At 33.5% G+C, this 22104-nt stretch overlaps 1 protein-coding gene across 32 annotated transcripts in view; it reads right to left on the reverse strand.

Annotated features, from left to right (window-relative positions):
* The window catches only part of LOC108972857 (myosin heavy chain, muscle), a 28643-nt gene that overhangs the window by 910 nt on the left and 5629 nt on the right, over nt 1-22104 (reverse strand). For 3 of the 32 annotated variants that reach the window (XM_018939717.1, XM_018939702.1, XM_018939734.1), the window contains exons 7-17: nt 18444-18547; nt 16405-16812; nt 14588-14758; nt 13071-13660; nt 12681-12798; nt 8006-8269; nt 5204-5413; nt 3701-4587; nt 3442-3520; nt 1350-2525; nt 367-1272 (exon numbers count right to left, since the gene is read on the reverse strand). In XM_018939717.1, coding sequence (XP_018795262.1) covers nt 367-1272; nt 1350-2525; nt 3442-3520; nt 3701-4587; nt 5204-5413; nt 8006-8269; nt 12681-12798; nt 13071-13660; nt 14588-14758; nt 16405-16812; nt 18444-18547 — 4913 coding nt within the window. Of the gene's footprint in view, nt 1-68; nt 237-366; nt 1273-1349; nt 2526-2990; nt 3070-3441; nt 3521-3700; nt 4588-5203; nt 5414-8005; nt 8270-9241; nt 9360-10417; nt 10536-11046; nt 11165-11546; nt 11665-12680; nt 12799-13070; nt 13661-14587; nt 14759-15199; nt 15371-15803; nt 15975-16404; nt 16813-18443; nt 18548-21581; nt 21686-22104 lie in introns of those variants that run through there. The other 29 variants (XM_018939732.1, XM_018939726.1, XM_018939733.1 and 26 more) reach the window with 26 other exon arrangements.

The raw sequence follows: 22104 nt of genomic DNA on the forward strand, positions 1-22104 counted from the left end.
TATTTTATGTATTATTTCTTTTTTTATCGAGGTAACGATGACTAATTCAACTAAACTTTTCTAAAATGTTTAAATTTTAATGTAGATTGCGTAAGATTTTTTAATTTTATTAATTATTTTAAATTTCAGTTGTGAATGCTTATGAACTATAATTCTCTTTGCATTTGCTTCTCATGTGTTGTGTTTGATCACATCACCACTTTATCGCTGGATCATTGGCCAAGCCATATTCAATTCTAATTGAACGCATGAGACGAAAAGCGGATTAACAAATAAATAAATAAATAGTGAATCAATAATTGAGATTTAAATTTTCATTGGTTAAATAAAATTTTATTTAAAGCGGAATTAGAAAAGAATACTCACCGCTGGGCTGGCACCACGTCCAACTGATCCTGCACGTCCCTTAGCGCGGAATTTGCTGATAGCCTGTTCGGCCAAGTCAGCACGCTCCTCAGCTTCTTCGAGTTCTTGCTGTGCCTTGCGGAATTTGGCCAAGTTAAGGGCAGCAATTTCTTCGGCTTCCTCGATTTGCCTCTTGTAGGTCTTGATCTTTTGTTGCAGTTTATCTACCAAGTCTTGCATACGTTCGTGATTCTTACGATCTTCCTCAGATTGGAAGCTCAATTCCTTGATACGACGTTCAGATTTACGCAGATTCTTTTGGGCATCAGCATGTCTTCTCTGTTCACCGTCCAATTCGTTTTCTAACTCGCGAACACGTTGTTCCAATTTTTGGATAGCCTTCTTGCCACCCTTCAGTGCGTTAGCTTCAGCTTCATCCAAACGGACTTGCAATTCCTTGATTTGTTGCTCCAAGGCCTTGCGCAGTTTCTCTTGGGTCTGAGCATGATCTTGTTCAGCGCGGAGTTCATCAGCAAGGCGGGCAGCATCAACCATAGCCTTCTTGGCTTTCTCTTCAGAGTTCTTGGCTTCATTTAACAATTCGTCTAAATCGGAGTGGAGTGTTTGTAGTTCAGATTCCAATTTCCTCTTAGCCGCTGAGATAGAAGCATTCTGGGCGGAAACTTCATTAAGTTGTTCATGGGCATCGGCCAATTCTTGTTCGGCTTGGCGACGACCACGATCGGCTTGCTCAAGCAGAGTGCGAGATTCCTCTAGTTCGTTCTGAAGGGCATTGGCACGGCGTTCGGAGATACCCAATTGTTCGCGAGCATCATCGCGGGCTCTCTGTTCTTCTTCAAGGGCCGTTTGAATATCTTTAAGCTGTTGTTGGTAACGTTTTATGTTCTTCTGGGCCTCGGCGTTAGCCTAAATTATTATTAAAGTATATATAATTCAACAGTTTATTATTGAAGCCTTTTTACCGGTATTTGTATATACCATACCTTGTTAGCATGATCCAGGGCAATTTCCAGCTCATTAATATCGGCTTCCAACTTCTTTTTCATGCGTAGCGCCTCAGCCTTACCCTTTGCTTCGGCTTCAAGAGAGGCTTGCATGGAATCGAGAGCGCGTTGATGGTTTTTCCGGGTGTTTTCGAATTCTTCTTCCTTCTCTTGAATGCGGCGGTCGATTTCTTGACGCACCTGTGATAATTCCAATTGTGCGCGCAAAACCTTGTTTTCTTCCTGTTCCAGCGCGGCCTCGGCTTCCTCTAATGCAGCTTGAAGTTCATCCTTTTCAGCTTCCAAGCGTTTGCGTGCCTTTTCGATTTCGTGAATGTTACGGCCACCTTCGCCGATTTGGTCTAGGAGATCCTTAACCTCATCAGCAAGATTCTTGTTTTCACGACGAACGGCTTCCAACTGTTCTTGTCCTTCTTCGTAGGCACCCTTGAGACGGAACAATTCGGTGGAATAGTTACGGCATTCCTTTTGTGAAGCATCCAATTCAGCAGCCAAGTCATCAACCTTAAGTTTCCATTCGCCAATAATCTTATCAAATGCCTTCTGTTTCTTTTCGGCAGCATTGGCAATAGCGTTGGCACGATCGACTTCCAATTGCAAATCTTCTACTTCAGTAGCCAAGCGTTGCTTAGTCTTCTCGAGACCAATGCATTTCTGATTGAGAGATTCAATGGTTTCCTCAGCCTCAGCCAAGCGAGCTTGCAATTTCCTCTTAGCTTCTTCTAATTCTTCAGAACGAGCAACACCATCCGATTCGTATTTACTACGCCATACTTGTGCCTCAGCGTTGGCTTTGCTGAGTTGACGTTGCAAATCAGCTTTGCCCTCGGCTTCCTCTTCTACCTGCTCACGCAGATTGTCCAGGTCGTGTTCCAAGTTTCGGAACTTGCCCAAGAGGGTAGCGCGTTCGCGAGATTCTTCGTCAGCCAAACGTTTAGTATCTTCCAATTGGGTGGTCAGGGATATCTTGATTTTGGACAATTGTGACACCTGCGATTCTGCTTCCTCAAGTTGACGCAACAGATCGGAGTTTTCGATCGACAGCTTCTTCTTGGARGCATCGAAATCATTGAGGGTTCGGTTGGTTTCGTCCAATTTACCTTGAACTTCATTCAAGGTGTGTTGTAATTGCTTAGCAATCTTTTCTTGGGCAGCCTAAATAATGAACAAAAATATGTTATGCTCAACTCAATGGATGGAAGTTATAAAGTCATAAAATATTTAGTATATACAAAAAATAGTGACGTTTTGTGTGTACTGTACAATTAGTAGCGGTGCATTTATTATCAAAGAAAAGTTAGAGTGATAGATATTTAAGGTTTCAGGCGAAATCTAAAAAACAAGCTTGTCAATGCTTCATTTAACGACCGGCGCTGCTTAAGAAGCTTTATCCTCAATACTGTTTTTTACTTCAAATTTGCTATTCTTTGCGCACAGCAGAGAATGGATAGATATGTATGTCACTTAATCCTTGAGTGTATATTCTTTAATAGCTAAAATACATTTAATGTAAGAAGCAAAACTACAGAAAATATACAATCGATAATTTCAGCATAGTTACAGCAGCAGCAATGCGTAAACAAAATCTTTGAATACATAAAATAGCTTTATTCTGTATACCTTCTCGTTGGTAAGGTGGTCGACACCAGCGCGGAGATCGTTCAATTGAGCGTAGTATTCGTTCTTCTCCTTTTCAGCCCTTGATTATGTGAATAATAAAGTAGAGTTGGATATGGTTAATGTTGTGTTAAATTATGCATGGAGATTTGACTTAAAGAGATACATAAAGAACCAAGAAAGTATATTGCTTTGGTAGAAAATGATATGCGATACTAACAGCAGTAAAAGTGCTGCAGAAGACCTTCAATTGGAATTGATTGTGTCTTAAACCTTCTACAAAACACCGCAGAAATATTTAAATTTATTATTCGAATTTTACAAATGTTAGATTTTTTGCGGGTATCTGGGTCTATATATATGTGTGTAAATGTTGTTGAGGGTAATTGTGGGGATAGTACAGTAATCGGAGAGTAGTGCCCAAATGGCTTGAAGTACTTTTACGACACATTACCTTATCGCGAGCCAGTTGATCGCAGGCGGAACGAGTTTGATTTAACTCATTGTGGCAAGTCTGGCGATCGTGTTCAGCCCTGTTATCATTATAAAAAATATTTAATTAATAATAAATGTTACGAAACTTGACTCTTGATCCAATAGAAGATTTGCACGGACGTTCAACATTTATGCAAAAAACATAACAAAGGTAACATTATATATGAGAATCCTGAAAATGTATCTCGAAATCATAATCTACACTAAAATTTACTTACTTAGCCTTCAGTTTGTTTAGCTGATCAACTTGTTCGGCCATTTCAGCGACAGCATCGTTGTGCTTCTTGCGCAAGTTGGCCAAAGTGGACTCGTGCTGAATGTTGGCTTCCTCCAAATCACGACGCAATTTGCTGAGTTCGGCTTCGCGTTTCTTATTGAGCTCAATTTGGGCTGATGTGGCACCACCGGCTTCTTCCAAGCGCTCTCCCAATTCCTCCAATTCACGAGCCAAATCAGCGCGTTGCTTTTCAGCTTTAGCGCGGGCTTGACGTTCAGCTTCAACTTCTTCTTCCAACTCTTCGATGCGGGCTTGTAATTCCTTAATTTGACGTTGATGTTTACCAACACCAACCTGTTCATCTTCCAGTTTGGCGGTAATTGAAGACAATTCTTTGTCCTTGCGTTGAATGGTCTGTTCCAGTTCCTTTTTGTTGCGCTCCAAATCGGATACGGCTTCCTGGGTAAGTTTCAAATCTCCCTCAACCTTGCGTTTAGCCTTTTCAACATCTCCACGTAGTTTCTTCTCACGTTCCAATGAATCTTCCAATTCATCAAGAGTCTGTTCGAGTTTAGCCTTAACCTTGTTCAAGTGATTGATTTTGTCTTCAGCAGCTTGGAGTTCCTCGCCAGTCTTCTGGTTTGTCTCACCCTGCATCTTCTTCTCCTTGTTCAACTTATTGATGAGTTCATCTTGGTGGGCGATCTCATCATTCAAGTTACGAATTTGGTGATCCTTAGTAGCCTTATCTTGTTCGGCCTTCTGAACACTCAATTCGAGATCTTCAATGTCCTTCTTTAGGCCAGAGATTTCTTGATCAGCCTTTTTCTTTTGTTGGAACAATTGGTTACGGGCATCCTCTTCTTGGCTCAAACGATCTTGGATATCCTATTAAGAATTTATAATGTGTTGAAAACAAAGTAAAAAATTAATAGCTATTATTTTTTTTAACAGAAACAGCATATGTATGCTGTGGTTATAATTTTACTGGCAACTCTTGATGTATTTTTCAAAAAAAGCGTAGGTAGGTAGGTAGGCAAAACACATAAATTTGTCAATTTATCACATTACAATAATTATTATTAAAATTGAAATTGCTTCTAAAATTTGAGCAAATACACGAGAAAAGTATAGTAATATAAAATGGCAAAATTATTCCTTGATTCACGTTTTGATCTGATGCGGCAAAGAAATATTAATTTTTAGTTTTTTTTTATTGATTTGTAATTTGCCTTTGATAATGGTGCTTTGATTGCCGCGCTTAATAAATGGCGGCTTCACATATGTATCCTTTACGAACTAAAATTAAATTTACTATTATAATTAAGATGGAAGCTTAGAAATTGGGTTAATATTCTAACATTACCTATTTGAAATCTATATTTATATTTTTTAATTTGTGTTAAATTACTAAACGAATTAGTTACTTCAGGGTAAAATATTTCAAATATGGATATTATTGATTTTGAGTTTTGTCATCAATAAGTGAAACTATTTTACTTACACGCAATTGGTTCTCGAGATCGTTCTTTTGGGCAGTCAATTTAGCGTTTCTCTCCTGGAAATCCTGCAATTGACCCTTCTCCCCGGACAGCGAGTCCAAAAGGGCAGTCTTTTCAGCCAATAGCTTAGCATTGAGGGCTTCCAATTCCTTKCGTACTTTCACTTCAGCAGCATGCAATTCTTCAGCCTTCTTAGCCTTCTCTTCTAGACGCTGTAATTCAAATGAATCAAAAGGAATTGAGAGTGTTTTAATGTCGGGTGTTAAATTTCCGTTATCTTGGGTTGCAGAAGAAGATGGTGAAGTGACGGCGTTAATAACTACATCTTCAATCGGTGCAGAAATGGAAGAGATTTCGTGTGTAGCCTCAGTCACAGCCACAGTAGGCTGACAATTTAAATTGGCTCCTACATCATGTTCAACGGGTGATACTTCGGCATTAGCCGCCTCTGCTTCACCAGTGTTGGCAGGAGGAGTGATCGGCTTCTTAGACTTCTTTACCTTTTTTTCATCAGCCATAGTATAAACAGGTACTTAAAGTGGATTTTCTACAATGTAACTCAAGAAGTAGATTGTCGAAGAATAATTGCTTAGCAATAACACAATCGTAATAATAGTGTAATCGTAAAAATTTTAAACAACAGTTATTTCGCATGAGCTACCAGATATTATAGCTTTCAATTTGTTAAATGGGGTACAAAAGTTTCCACTTGTTATCTCGTTCTATCATTTGTCTCAAAAGTCTCGTTTACCACAAATATTATTGTATTATAATTAATTCGTTATTAAACTTTCACTTAAATTTATCTAAATGTTTGAAATTCCAAAAAAAGCTTTGGATTCGATATGATTTCGTTGTGCTCAGCGAGTGAACTGAATAGTGCCACGACGTGTTTAGACAACTAGGTCCGACTAGCTACTGGTTAATGGCTGGAATGATGATAAGTGCAGCACCAATGAGCAATCCGGCATGAGCTCACATAAGAAATTATTTCAATTCGATTATAATTTCAGCTACCTATGAGTACATTCCTAAAAAATACATTCATACGTAGATACTATTTATTCATGCTGACTGATTTTTGTAAACGTATGTGTTTGGGTAAATAAATTTAGCAACGCCCCGAATATGATCGAATCGAAGATATTGCGAACGGCTGGTTTTCTACACACTAATAAATCTGATATTTATGCACCGCAACGGTAATATTAACATGATCGCAAATATACAAACATCGGCAAGGGTGGTATTCATAGTTTTTTGTTTGATTTCCCGTAAAAGTCACGCTAGAGAGGCACTGAGAAATTAATACATGTGCAACCATCAATGATATGGCACAGGTGTTGTGCAGCAAAAATCGTGCACCATGCAAATTTAGGTTTAGAGATGTATGTAGGTAGATGTGTTGCTTTGAATATTATTTATTATTGCTGCTGCCGCATCGCTCTTTTGGGCGTCTTAGCCAAGATGACAAACAACTCCTCAGTTAGTCGCCTGCTTGTTTCATTATGCCAATATACATAAGTTGGCTAAATGATTTTGATGAGAATTCAATTAGAACGCCTATTAATAAACTTTCTAAAATAAAAATTCAATTGCCTTTTTTCTTATTCCATATTTCATTAATCATGCTAATGATGAGTTGAGTGAGTTGAGACTTTTACAGCTGCCGCAGCTGCTGATTGTGTTGAGCGCCTAGATGTTAGGACATTTAAGTATCGAAAAATGTATTCCGAACAATACCAATAAAAATGCACAAATTTTTACATATAACATTTTCAATAAATTTGTTCGAGTATATGCATATGTTAACGGCACATGCATACGTATTTATTTTCGCTGGTATTTGTGTACACATTTCAATTATTACGAATAATTTTTTGTGACAGTGAAAATAAAGATGCAAACAATAMTATGCCAAAGCATGTCTTGTACGGGAGGACAATAATTGTAAGAAAATATATGCATGTGCAGATGTTCGTACACAATAGTGGATAAAAATGGTCAAGTGTTTCATGTGCACATGCATTGGCAAATACATAGGCATCACAGAGAAATTATGTATACGAGAAATTTGATGCTACTAAATATATCTACTTGTTGTTGAAATCAGTCATTTCTCATAAACTCATAAATTAATACAAGTAGGCAAAATGTTTTCAATTCTTCAACAAACAATTTGGTACACTGGGACGTATGAGTAACACCTATTASAAACGTACTATGTACATGTGGCATGTGATAGCCATTTATATCAAGCACTTACAGATTTGATGGGCGGCTGTTTATTCTCTTTTATATTGCTAGATTTACGAAGTCAAAATACATATAGTACATATGGCCTAAACATATGCCTGCATGCAATTATAAAATTGAATCATGTATGGAAATACATGAGCGCTAATTATGTGAACACACTTGCCAACATTGTCAGAAATGAAACCAAAAGGCCAAACGTTCTACAAAAGAAAAAAGAAATAGAGAAGGAAGTCGACAAGTCATTAGATCGTATTTTTAGATGCCTTTTTTGCTACTTTTTTATGGCACTATTAAGTGGCGCACACATGAATTGCTGCCATAGACAAGAGTGATCAATTCCGACAGGTGCAAAGACAGCAACATGAAAAATCTATATTTTCATATTTATACATTGACGCAAAACTAAATCCGTTCTATAAATAAGCACTGCCTTGCTATCCTCCGCCTCTATTTACGCAGTTATTAACTGTGAATTTAACACCGTCACCTGGATCTTCTGCTACTCCATTATCTGCTATAATTATGRTTTTTTTGTTTTTACTTACAGCAATCTCATCCTCAACGCGGGTAACGTTGAGTAGAGGCTTGATCTTCTGCCACAATTTGTACCATGGCCATGTGCGGAGTTGAAGGTATTTGCGCAAGTTGCGTTGTACAACTTTGAGGGCCAAGCGTTGTTCTTGCAATTTCTTGAAGTTCCTACGGGCCAAGTAACCACGAGCCCATCCTTGCATCCATGACATGATTTTGCCGAGACGCTCATCACGGAATTCTTCCATCTGACCCAAGACACCAGCGCGGAAGAACACCTATTGTTTAGAATTTTCGATTGGAGTGGGGAAATGAAAATGTGATTAGTATAATTGTATCTTTTGTTTATCGTTTTATGCCACATAAGTCGCGGTAGACTTGAGCTGAACTGAAAGAAGGTCTTTGGAGCCATTTGAACTTTATTATTTTTAATTCATGGCAGAAATTTTTCTTTTAATGTAAATTAATTTAATTGACAGACAAAATAGTTTTTTTTTTCAGTATATTTGTATAGATACAAATATATTTATATACATATATTTCTAAACAGTCTATATGGTTACCTACAAGTATTCCATGCAACATTCTCTCAGTTCACCACTATTGTATTGTTTTTAAAAAGCGTTTACATATAAACGTATAAAATATATACATACATGTTTATATCTTTGATTTCAAGTAATATTGGAATTAAATGAGCAAAGCATGGAAATGAAAACAGAACAACGAGCGACTTTTGGAATAACAGCGTGGTTTATAAAGCATTAGATGAGTGAAAATATACATTGATGACGACTAGAAGACCGCAAATATTTACATATTTAAAAATGAAATTGAATGCAGTGAAATTCAGTTGAAACCACATTGCTGCTTGTGATATACGTACATAATGAATGATATCTCTCAGAAGATACTTGTTGAACAATGATGTTCAGTTAATAATGAAATTTGCATACAAAATATATTTTGTTAATTTATTTGTGGAAATGACTATGAATGTTAGTGGTGTAACAAGTTTACTGGACAAGTGTAAGGATACTAACMAATACAAAGTATTATTTTAATAATTTCATTTGTAACTTTTTGGTTGGGTTTATACATAATTGAAAAACACAATTCTGTTAAGGTTTAGTTTCATTTGCTTATTAAAAATTATGTTTATAATTTTGTACATTTTGACAAGAGACAAATTATTTAGACGCTTTATTACTGCATTGTTTGTTGTATTTTTCATTAATGTTTTAAGGTACCTTGGTGTTACCCATACGATATTGATCTTCTGGCAAGTCAATGTATTTAATAATGATTTCAGTGGCCTTCTTATCTTTCTCTACGCCAATCAAAAGTTTCGGGCACATGATCTTGTAGCTATACGAGCATTTGTAGGTAGGAGGATATGTATGTATGTGTGATAGTGCAATTTTGTTGTGTGTAGATAAATTGATGTCGCGATAGTTGTTTGGTTTGATCGGTGGTGGCAATTTAGATTGGATATTGTTGTTTTATTTTTAATTGGTGATTTTGGTGATGTGAAAACATGAGAATTCAATTAAAATATTAATAATTTTATAACTGCTTAATTTATTCCAAAAAAAAAAAAGTATGTAAAAGGTAAGTCGATTTAAATTTAGTAGCATTTTCATAAAATAAGTTGTGCACCTAAATAAATATATATATTCTTCTACCAAAGCATTGTATATTGAATTAAAATAAATATGTTGAAAGTAGTAATTTAATAAATTAATTGAATGTATAAAAACCCTACACATAATTTCGAAAAATATTATGATCATTATTTTCTTAACATTTAATTATTATCCCAATCATGAGGTAATTGATTTTGTGGTAAATGGATGTCGGGCTCATATAGGCTAATATATATATGTATATATATATCTGATACATTTGTACTTCATAAAATACGAGTATGCAAGTTAGTGTATATGCATATATGTTTAAGATATATGAAATGACTAGATATTGAATATTGTTTGCATGCTACCGATGTACTTTAAAGCGACGGACATGCTTATTTCGGGAAAATATCAACTACRTACTACTAGCAATAAATAATAGAACTAATAACAACGCTAATGAGAACATGCTGAACTCTTATAGCGTATATTGGGTATTTTGGATGTGTGTATTGAGGAACATGCTTTATGTGTATGGGTATGCTGAGGGACTTCCATAGGCCTCACTAGCATATATTAAAATGCGTACGTATGTATGTGAAGTAATCTCTGCAATTATACTAATTATTTTGGTAAATTCAGAGTTTACTGTATGTAATGTGGATGCTTCGGATTTGCAAAAGCCTGTACCAACAATATGTGAATTTGATAATGTAACTATATATGTATTTATACTTATGCGGAATTGTGTGGCACTTTGTTTTTATTTTTTGTGAAAAATTAGATTCGTGCCTTAGTGTTACCCAAACGGTATTGATCTTCATCTAATTCAGTAGATTCGATCAGAATCTTACTGGCTTTTTTGGGATCTTCCAAGTCTTTGATGCCTCTTGGGTTCAGGATTTGGTAGCTGTTGGTATGTATACATGTGTAGTTGTAGTGGATATTGGAAATTGTTAATTTTTTGTTTAAGGTTCATTTTAAATGTCAGGATTAAAAGTATGTATGAAATTCAAATTAAATTTTAGTAGAAAAGAAGTAAAAAATTATATAAAGGATATATTTATACGTTATTTAAAAAATAAAATATATGGAAAATTATAAAAGGCCATCATAGAATTATAAATAATTTAATGAAAAGTAGTTGGCATTGTATTCATTAATGCATTCAATGGTGATGAAGATTGAACTCATTATGAAGGAATCTCAAAATTAAATTTTAAATTTTTGAGATGAGTTTTTGCACATTCCTTGGAATATATGGGATTCTTGTGTTTGTATATCCATACATGCTTAATATTGCTTTTAAATATGAAAACAAACTATTAACTGAAAAATGTAATAAGAAACATATGTTGTTTAAACATTTAAATGTAAATACAGTTTGTGGCGCATTCTTGAGAAAAAATGAAGAACCATGCCTTTGTATGACCAAGACGATATAGATCTGGATCAAGAGCTGTGGATTCAATAAGAATTTTAGAACATTTTTTCGGATCTTCCATTCCGCTAATGTCCTTTGGATTCAAAATTTGATATCTGCGTTGGGGGAAGATTTGTTGAAACAAAAACAAACAAAATTTAAGTATATTTGAAGTATTTTTTGTTGTATAGTGTACTGCTGTTATATTGTTTTGTAAATATTGTGTGTCGTGGGAGTGGATCATATATGTAAATTTCCATTTTGTATTGAAATAGTACATGTCAATTAAAATCAAATTAACACAAGTAAAGAGTAATAAAATTTTGGATGTCTTATGTATAAAATATGTTTATATCTACAAGGAATATCAATGCGTGAGTCACAAATGCAAAGGCGTCTAATGCCAATTAGTGTAAGCTTATCATATCATTTCGAACTTCATAACAGTAACTCTATTATGGTAAATTGCATATATTTAAATTTTTGTTTCATTCATGCCTTTGTGTGACCCAGCCGATAAAGATCTTCATCCAACCCCGTGCTCTCAATAAGAATCTTTGAGGCCTTTTTGTCGTCAGACACTTCCTTAATTCCACGGGGATTAAGGATTTGATACCTGCGAAAGTAGTAGTGTTTATTTTAAATAGCAATCTAAATAAAATTTATACTGTCCATACGATGTATAGGAAATCCTGACAATATGTATGTATATAAATTTTTTCTGTACCTCTGGTAGATAATTAAATAYGAGGCAAATATTGAACAAGAAAATCCAATATGAAATAATTGATAATGTCAACGCTATATTGAATGTGGTGTAATATCTTAAAAGATTGTATATGTTTTCAGAAAGTGTTCAAGTTTACTCAATACAAAATTCAGGGAGAATCAAGTTAAAAAAAAATGCATCATGCTATTCGGTCTATACAGTCTTATAATAATACATACATATATAAGGGTAATTCAATTTCTGAAATATGTATTTATAAAAAATGTTTGGAAAAATCTTTCAAACAACACAATAAATATTATGCGATTACTACTATGAAGGTCTACCAATAACGAATATTATCTATTTATATAGGTCTACATTATGTAATATATATGTATATAGGCGTAGGATGTATAGGGTCTAAACAATCAATGATCTGTCAAAGGATATATTCAAATTTAAAATATCACTGAACAAAAGTATAACATTATAAAATAATAAACGTTTATTGATTATCTTGGGGGCAATTGGTAAATTAAACATTTCACTAGATAAGTACATATGTATATTAAATATGAATTGGATATGTATAAAGTGTACTACAAGTATTTTTTGGGGTAAATAATAATACTTATATAGCTCATTGCTACCAAATGAGAAATACAAAGAATAATATGTGTGTACAACAATACCATAAGTCATTAAACTTTCGTGCAATACTGATGGGCTGGTGAAGTTTTCATTTATAGAGACGAAGAGATCGAGAGAGARAACGCAACGCAAATGGGATTGTAATACAGAAAATGACATGTATAGAGGGAAATAAATCTGGTGTATTAAAATCTACATTAGGTCGCACTATAAACGCTTTTTATGAGTAAGGGAAGTATAAAAACAGATAATTTAAATTAGCCGCCTGCCTTAGTATGACCAATACGGTACATGTCGGGATCCAATCCCACAGATTCCAAACACTTTGCAGCTGCATTCTTGGGTTGTTTCTCAGCGGCCATGATGGCTGGAGCCAAGATCATGTAACTAATTTCGGTAATTTTTGTATTCAGGTGCAAAGACAATAGGTACAAAAAATAGACAATATTTAATTAAAATAATAAATACTGGCTTTAAATTATTTATAATTTGTTTCTTAAGGTTGTATTTCAGTCACATCTATAACTTCTAGTATTGACTAATATAAAACATACCTGTTTATAATATTGAAATTTATTCATTGTTGTATAATAAGTATATAATAGAAAGGTTGATAGTGTATAATGTAATGTGGCTATTATATTAAAAAAAAAACTTACCGCATCTTGAAATCAGAGTACACCATTCTGTTGGGGAAACCTTTGCGGCAAATACGGATACCTTCAAGTACACCGTTACATGTCAATTGGTGCATAACCAAGTGAGCATCTACAACACCAGGTTGTTTCATTTCGTTAGGAATGATGCAACGCACGAAGTGAGGTTGTGTTGAACGCAAAGTGGTCATTAAGCTGTTCAACTGTTCCCTGTAAGCCGAAGAAACAGTAGCAAAGCCACCACCCTTCTTACCCCGACCGCCCTTTGCTTGTTCAGCGCCACCAGATTGACCTGGATGATCAGCGAAGATTTCGACCAACAACTTGTTCTGAGACTTCTTGAATTGATCGACCACAGTATCGTTCAATGGATCCTTGTTCTTTTCCAACCAACCGGTGATGTTATAAGAGACAACACCAGCATAATGTCCAATAGCGAAGTGGGCAGCTTGTTGGCCAGGCTTTGGTGGTTTCGGCTTCTGGAATGGTGCCGATTTGCCCAAGTGAGTGTTAACTAATTTGTCGGCGAATGTTTGATCGGTAGCCTTGGGGAACATAGACTCTTCTTCAAGGATGGATAAGATACCCATAGGCTATTTTATAATCGAAAGGAATGTAAAAAGGTAAATAAAAGAACAAAATTAGACTATATTATACAAAATGAAAAGAAAATTCGACAAAAAACATTTGGCATCATGTACAAAATTAGCGTGCGATTTTTACACTAGAATTACTATGAAGACTACCACCTGCAATAGTGCAGTAAAGTAAATATAAAATTATGCGTACAAAATATAACACAGCTACAGCCAATGCAACGCTTACCTTGCTTTAACATCAAATTTATTCCTATTATATACAGTTTTGGTTTAGCACTCTTTACTAATTGTACTGCAAGTTTCTCAAACAATTATAATTACTACTATTAACAAATAACAAGCACAAGTTTAGCTATGTACACTTCCATCGTTATTTGAGCATTTGACTTATGTATGGTTCATCTTCTTGCCACTATTGCTAATTGTTATTTTTAAGTAACAAATGAATACTTTAATTTACGACTATTTACTGCCTTATATTTACATAGCAAACCGTTTCGGAATCCCACTACTACATTTTAATTAAATAAAAAATTCCTTCAGTATGAAAATGTTATTAATATAGGTAAGGGTCAATTTATGAAAGTATGGAGGTATATTAGGTACAAGAAACTAAAGAAATGGGTAGGTAAAACATATACAATGGCAATGAAAATCAAAAAGTGTTATTAATATTGTTGCTTTAGTTGTACGAGTCTTCTTTAAGAATACCAATATTGATATCATTAATATACGAGTTGAAAATATCCATATTAATGTTCAAAAGTGGCTAAAGGAACACTATTCTTTTGATAYAATATTTTGACGAAGCGATTGATTTTCTTTTTATTGACTAATTGTTGTTTTACTATGCGAAGCCTGTAGCGAAGCAATAATTGCATTAGAAATTTCTTTTTTGTACTAAATTTTCAGCGCCAATACCTTCTCAATCAATTCAATACACATCTGCAAATCCATTCCGAAATCGATGAAAGTCCACTCAATGCCTTCGCGTTGGTATTCTTCTTGTTCCAAAACAAACATGTGATGGTTGAAGAATTGTTGCAGTTTTTCGTTAGTGAAATTGATACACAATTGTTCGAAACCGTTGTACTGTATATGAGAGGAGAATGTAACACAACAACAAAACATGGTAAATGTTAGGTTAAAAGGGTATAAATGTTAATGTTCCATAGTTAATTACGTCGAATTTATGCAGGATTAGTGCAGGTCAAGGGTGGAAGGATACTCCTTCATAGATGCACATAATTCCAAAAAGTGATGGAGTGAGAAGGGAACACGTGCAATACAAATAGATTTCATTTAGTGCCTTTGTAATACTGGTTGTAATATGAATACTTAGTGTTGAAATCAAATGCTCACTTTACCGTCATTTACCTCAAAGTATACATTTTTCCCAATACCTAAAATACTTATTGGTTTAGACTCTACGTATAGAATTAAAAAATATTTTTTCCAAATATATAATATATGCTTGTAAACTTTTCATTTTATATCTCATTGCTGCTCTATTGATTCGCTATCAAAACCAACCTTTTCAATCATCTCAATACATGCCAGCAAATCCATCCCAAAATCGATGAACGCCCAATCAATGCCTTCTTTCTTGTATTCTTCTTGTTCCAATACGAACATGTGATGATTAAAGAATTGTTGTAATTTCTCATTTGTGAAATTGATACACAATTGTTCAAAGCCATTGTACTAATGGACGTAGTGGCGATAGTTGGTGATTCATGGTAATAATTTACATGATTATTAATATTATATATAGATATTGGGGATACATATGGATAAAACAAATAATTAAGTATACCATTGAATAGTGGGAAATATCTAATTGTGCGAGTATTCTTGAAATCATGAATTCAGATAATTGTGCATATTTTAAAGTACAACGTGTTATAGTTATGATAATTTAATACTTGTTTTGAACTTCAACATCACATACTTGGACTATATAATGCATACCAGTACCTGTTTCATTAGATAATTGATTTTAACAAATAAAAAAAGTTTTGACATTTCAGACAGCGTATTGATAAGAACAGAACAAAGTGACTAGCTTGCAACGGTTTCACAAAGAACATATTTACATACAAATGTCTTCATGTTATCATTAGATTTCAATAAGCACCTTTTCGATGAGATCGATACAAGCTAGCAAATCCATACCGAAATCGATAAAGTCCCAATTGATACCCTCGCGTTTATATTCTTCTTGTTCCAAAACAAACATGTGATGGTTAAAGAATTGTTGTAATTTTTCATTGGTGAAGTTGATACACAATTGTTCGAAACCATTGTACTATATTGAAGTAATACATGGATAAGAGTTGAATTTTGCTCTCGTTCAGTAAACAAGATTATAATTAACTGGTAGGGAGGTAGTGAGTACGGAATTATATGTGTCTACGCTAAATAGTACTATAAGGTTCAACATAGTGATAAAATTGAAGGTTAAAGAGCTAGTGTATTTGAAATAAATTCGTGTTCCTATGATTGTCCATTTCATTTTCATTTGTTTCGAGGTCATGTCTTCGTCCAAAAGGAGTGTTAGTGTATTATAAGCACTATTGCTCTAACCAAGTAAACTTTTGAAAAGCATACTCAGCAACAAGCAAATAACTAGAGTGCAAGATTCATGCGAGATTTTCAAATAAATATATCTCATATGGACCGTACATAATAGTTGTGCCTCTTATTAGTATGTTTACGGAGGACCGTGTCATACTTACGTCGAAAATTTCAAAACCAGCAATATCCAGTACACCAATRAAGTGCTGACGTTTTTGTTGAGTATCCAGAGTTTCGTTACATTTCTTAACCAGCCATTTGAAGAGACGATCGAATACACCTTTGCAGAGAGCACCAATGGAGTTGGTGACCTGTTGCACGTTACGGCCTTGAGTAACGAATTCGTTACCGACCTTGATACGGGGTTTCAACAAGTTCTTGTAAAGTTCAGCGGTGTCACAACCGAACAATTTAGCCACACGACCACCTTCTTCTTCACCATCTTGTTCAGCCTGCTCTTCGCGACCACGTTGCTTGAACTTCATACCACCCATGTGCATGACAGCGGCGGTGATTTTGTAGACATCCTGTTTCTCTTGAGCGGTGAAACCCAATATATCAAAGGCTTGCTAAATGCCGCAATAAGGTTGAAAACTATTAGTTTCAATTTGTAATTGATTTTATTTGTGAATAAATGTTATAAGTGTTATTTATTGAGTGTTTTTTGCAGTTTAAGGTGTTTGAAAGCAAGTATTTACGATATCTTTTTTGTACAGCTAAAGGTGTGTAAAATGTTTATATTTTCTACAATATATTTTTTATCCATCAATATTAAAGAACACAAACGGCATGCAAAGCAAAAAACTATCAAACTACAATACAATAAATAAACAACAAAATAAAAATGTRTACATATTATATTCTGGAAAATTATACAAATAAATACATAAACACATAATCTTAGATTTCGTAGAAAGATTTATTCTTCAATGCTATTATTAGCAAATGGATACAAAAGTAAATCAAATCGCATTTCTCATTAATCAAATCATTTAGGTATATTTACTCATATTAAATCCGAACAATAAAAATATTTAAAAATAATAAGCTGAATCCGATCTTTCTTCAAAATCTATCATCATCTGATTAATTTTTAATTCTTTATATGAAGTAAGTAAATAAATTTCCTTAAGGAAAATCGAATTGAAGAAACGTTGGTGAAAGCGAGTAAGATATAAAAGTAAATAGATTCCGGAATTTTTGGAGAGCGTAGAACCATAAGCATAACCAGAACAATAAACTTCAACCAAAAACTCTTTTATAGGATGGAATAGGTAATAAACGTGCATTATGGTAAATAAAAAATAAACTTTTTTCTGTTGATAATTTTGTTCACTATATGTTTTCCATGGTTTTGTGGTTCAAGCGTGCTCAAATAAATAAATGCCATGAGCAGGCTTCCTTGCAAACCATAGATATGTATTCACACATATACGAAAATAMAATTTAGTAGAATATATGTAAATGTAAGTATAATAAATTTAATTATGTGGAGCCGAACTACTATTACATTTTATTGAATCACACAGYAAATAAATGACAAAAAGTTGATGCAACATTCCGTTTTCCTTTTAGAACAACACAACATGCCAATCATAACATAATGTATTTCAGAATTATGCTGACTAGCGTGCTGGCACTATTGTACTCTTAGATGGATTTTCGGCGTAGATTTTCGAGCACACCGACCGTAAACTCTTTACTCTTAGGTTTTTAATTTATGTGTGTGTGTAAAGACATTCCAAAAATGTTCATAGATGCAATATAATAACATAAAAAATAATGTACTTGGGTTTCAAAGTACAAAACGAGCAATCTAACGTAGAACAGTAAGTGTAGAAAAGAGCAGATTTAAGGAGTTTGGTAAAATTCAGAAACGCATATCAAAGAAAAGTAACTTAAGGTTCAGTTGGTGTTGTGGGTGTATATGTAAATACTAAAAGGTGGGTGGTAGTGATGGTATCTGTTGTACTTATAAGTACGGCATAATTATGGCAAGCGCCTCATTAATACACGCAGTATATAAGTTGTACTGGTGGCATGCGCACTTAGCTATGTTTGGTGGATTTGGCGTCTCTGCGTACATAAGTACCAAGTAACTATGCTAATTGGCTTGCTCTATGGCGGTTTTATATTTTCTGCGTTTCTATTTTATTTATTTTATTTTGTTTTGCTTTTCGTTGTTACGTTGAAAACTTACATCTGCCAGCTGGAATTCCTCACCGTCGTCCATGTTGGGTACAGTGACTTTACCCTGAGACACGTTATAGTAATCGTAAATATTATCAGATAAGAAGCAAACGTCTGCACAAGAGTCGAGAGAGAAAATTGTTTGTGGTATTTTTTGGATTATTCATTTTGCACATGACAATTTCAAAACTTATGAAAAACGGCAATGAGGGAATCGAAAAAGTCGAGTGTGTAGAGTGTGGTGGGAAATTTGATGTAGGAGAATAATGTTTTTTATTTCTCTACTATTTTCTGTAAAAATAATATGGTGTTGAAAATATAGATGTATCCTTTTTTATTATAAGTGGAATAGCCTGTAGAGCGAGCTATAAAATATTGACTTTTAACGGTTGCCGGTTTTCTTTTGTTTTACAATCGACAAGTTTATTAAAGCGCAAAACATACTAAACTGAATAAAACGAAACGCCGTTTTATAAAGCATTTTAAATATTTATTCTATTCTGTTTGTATATTCCACAAGTATTTCTGGTGCGTATCATATATAAAGCACTTATATGTATTAATATAATGCATTCAGTAGACGTATTTATTAATACCGTTGCGGGGAATATTTTAGTAAAAAGTTATTGTGCCGGTATCAAAACCACTGTACCAAGAATTTGAATTTAACTATTGTAACGCTGTTTAAAAATATTTATTAATTTCATTATTTCGATTCAATTGACTAATTCTCCCCGTTCTTGATATGTATCATATTGTCTATGCTCAATAGCCGTAATGCGTTAAAGGTGGTAAATGTTGTTATATCAAGCAGAGTCAAATCGTAAATAAATAAAATATTATTTTTGACAAGATGTTTTGTTTTGGACCATAAGTTAAGGCATTAACTGGGGACCAAATGCTACTAAAGGAACTACAACTACTAAGAAGAATAATAATTATTTCAGAGATAGAAATTCCGGAATAACATAGGAAATTAAATTTATTTACAATGAAACTGACATAGAATTTTGAGTAAATATATATTTTAAGTACTTCAGAGAGGCCAGCAATATGAAATCCATGTAGGTACAATAAATATTTAACTATAAAATTACTTTATATTAAATATTAATGCAAAATCTCGTTTATTTCTGTACAGCGAAATGACAGATAAGAAGTGGAAATAATAAAGAATACAAAACATTTGAAAATATATTTATAGAAACTATGTATAAAAGAGGTTTGCAGAAAAATAAATATACAGAAAGACATATTTATATGGATGATATAGAATTAAACAGTGCGAGAGTGAGATTTTGTTACATATCAAAATGGGAACGGGTAACCATTGAAAAGGCTCACACCAACTTACGTCAGTCAATTCAAATTCTTCGCCATCGTTGACACCGGCTATCCTTGTTTTACCCTGACATATTCCAGGATAATCACCAATATGGTTCGATAAATATGCCATCTCTAGCATTTGTTTACATACCGTTATTTGGTGCATAAAAAGTAACGATATACAATAAAACAGTTATGAGTGAACGAGACTGCATATATGTAAGTATGGCAAACTCAAGTGAGATATAGTAAGGAAACGGATTGTGCGTGACTGTTTTGGGTGCTGTTTAGGTACAAAGGTAACCCAAATGCTGCTTAGCCATTTGTAATGTTTCTTAATTAAATATTAATATGCATGAATACTGTGGGCTGACTTAAGCTACTTGTTAAGTTTATGGTTGACTGTAAAATAACTTTTYCTGTGTCCCTTAGAAGTCGTTGAAATTACTTAAGTATTAATTTGACATTTTTATGCCATGTTGAAATCATTTCTCATTTGATTAGAGAAACGTATATGTAAGATATATATATATATATATGTATGCGCATACGTAGAAACAAAATATTCCAACCCAGATTTATCGGTTTTTGCTAACTATAAAGATTTCAAGAAATAAATAGCTCTTTAAAAAAAATACCGTAATACTATTAAATATATTAAAATAACTTCATTATAAATATTAATTACAGTAGCTGCCCAAAGCACTTACACGAGAATTAAATGCAGCAGAGAAAGTGAATAAGAGTAACAACATAGAGTTCAAATATTGGAAACAAAAAAGAGTATTAAATGACATCTACAATATATCAGGTGGTGCTGGAAAGCGTTAACACTCGAGTTAAAATTTGAGACATTGTAATTACGAGTGAGTTTTTTACGTTTAACATTATGTTAAACATTAATTGATTACAATTATAAAATGATAAAAGAGAGAGGTAGTTATTAGACATCTGTTAAGTTTCTGTCCTCTTTCCAGTATACAGCGTCAATTAAGGATTAGACGTGTCGAAGGTATTTTTAGAAATTAAGAATGAATGACTTTATTATTATTTTCTTTTAAATTTTTTAATCTAGCTCTGAACAAATCAGCATTTTGGTTAAAATTTTGACTTTTAATTTCAAATTGATTATTGAGTAAATATTTTAGCAATATGTTAAATGACATTTACAAATATATTTAATATATTTATCTCATCGCTGTATCTTACGTCAACAATTTGATACTCTTCACCATCGTCGACGCTGGGTATGGTTGTTTTTCCTTGTGACACAATGCGGTAATCGTAAATATTGTTCGAGAGTATACAATATTCTGTTGTTGTAATGATGTGTACAAGTATTTGTGATGTGATCGTGATATGTGTATGTTTTTGTATATTATATGTAGTAAAAAAGGAAATAAAATTAAAATTAATTTGCGTGTAAAATGTAATAACGCGTAATATAGTATACCATTTGGGCAATCAATGTTGCGGTCAGTTACATAAGAAAACCGTAGATAGAAAAATTTGAATCAAGGAATTTTGAAAGCTACTGTGGGAGAGCAGCAAAAAGTGCCTACGAAGGCACAATAAAGCATTTGTACAATAATGCATTAAATAATAAACCTACAGACTTATAATACTCAAGGCAATGTCAAACTTGCGATACGACATGAACAGATATATGTATGTAACAATATATATAGAATGTGAATAATACTTTGGTTAATTAGTAAATTTAAAGATTTACATATGTAATATAGCGTTAATGGTAGTACGAATCGAAATAATTAGGGTAGTAATTAACGAAAGCATAATAATAAAAGTATTAGGAAATTACATCGGTCAATTGGAATTCTTCATTATCATCGATACTGGCGACTGTGACCTTGCCCTGAGAGACAATGTGGTAATCGTAGATGTTATTGGTCAACAGACAAGCGTCTGCGATTTTGAATGATATGGTATCATTGACAATTTGGGTTTGTATATTTTGTTTTTGATAAAAAAAAATGAAAAGGTAAGAATTTAATATTTTGGCAATATGTAATAATTATGTTTGTAAATAGTATGTGTGTTTGCATATGGTGTAAATTTAATTAATATTTATGTTTGGAGTGATTAGTGAATAATAAGGTGGGTACAGATGAATAAAAAAACTGGTGGTAATATTAAATATTTAATTTGTTATATATATGCCTATATATGTATATGTATGCATATGTATATATCTTAATGATATATATCAGTTTGTATGAAATATACTTTTAGCATTTCTTTTAAGTATTTGATATTATTTGTCTTTAAAAATGCTATTGAACTCGTTTGCTCTTGTAACTCGAATTAAAGAAACCTCTTTTAAA

Source organism: Bactrocera latifrons, unplaced genomic scaffold (assembly GCF_001853355.1).
Source record: "Bactrocera latifrons isolate USDA-ARS-PBARC rearing strain unplaced genomic scaffold, ASM185335v1 scaffold_431, whole genome shotgun sequence".
Taxonomy (NCBI): domain Eukaryota; kingdom Metazoa; phylum Arthropoda; class Insecta; order Diptera; family Tephritidae; genus Bactrocera; species Bactrocera latifrons.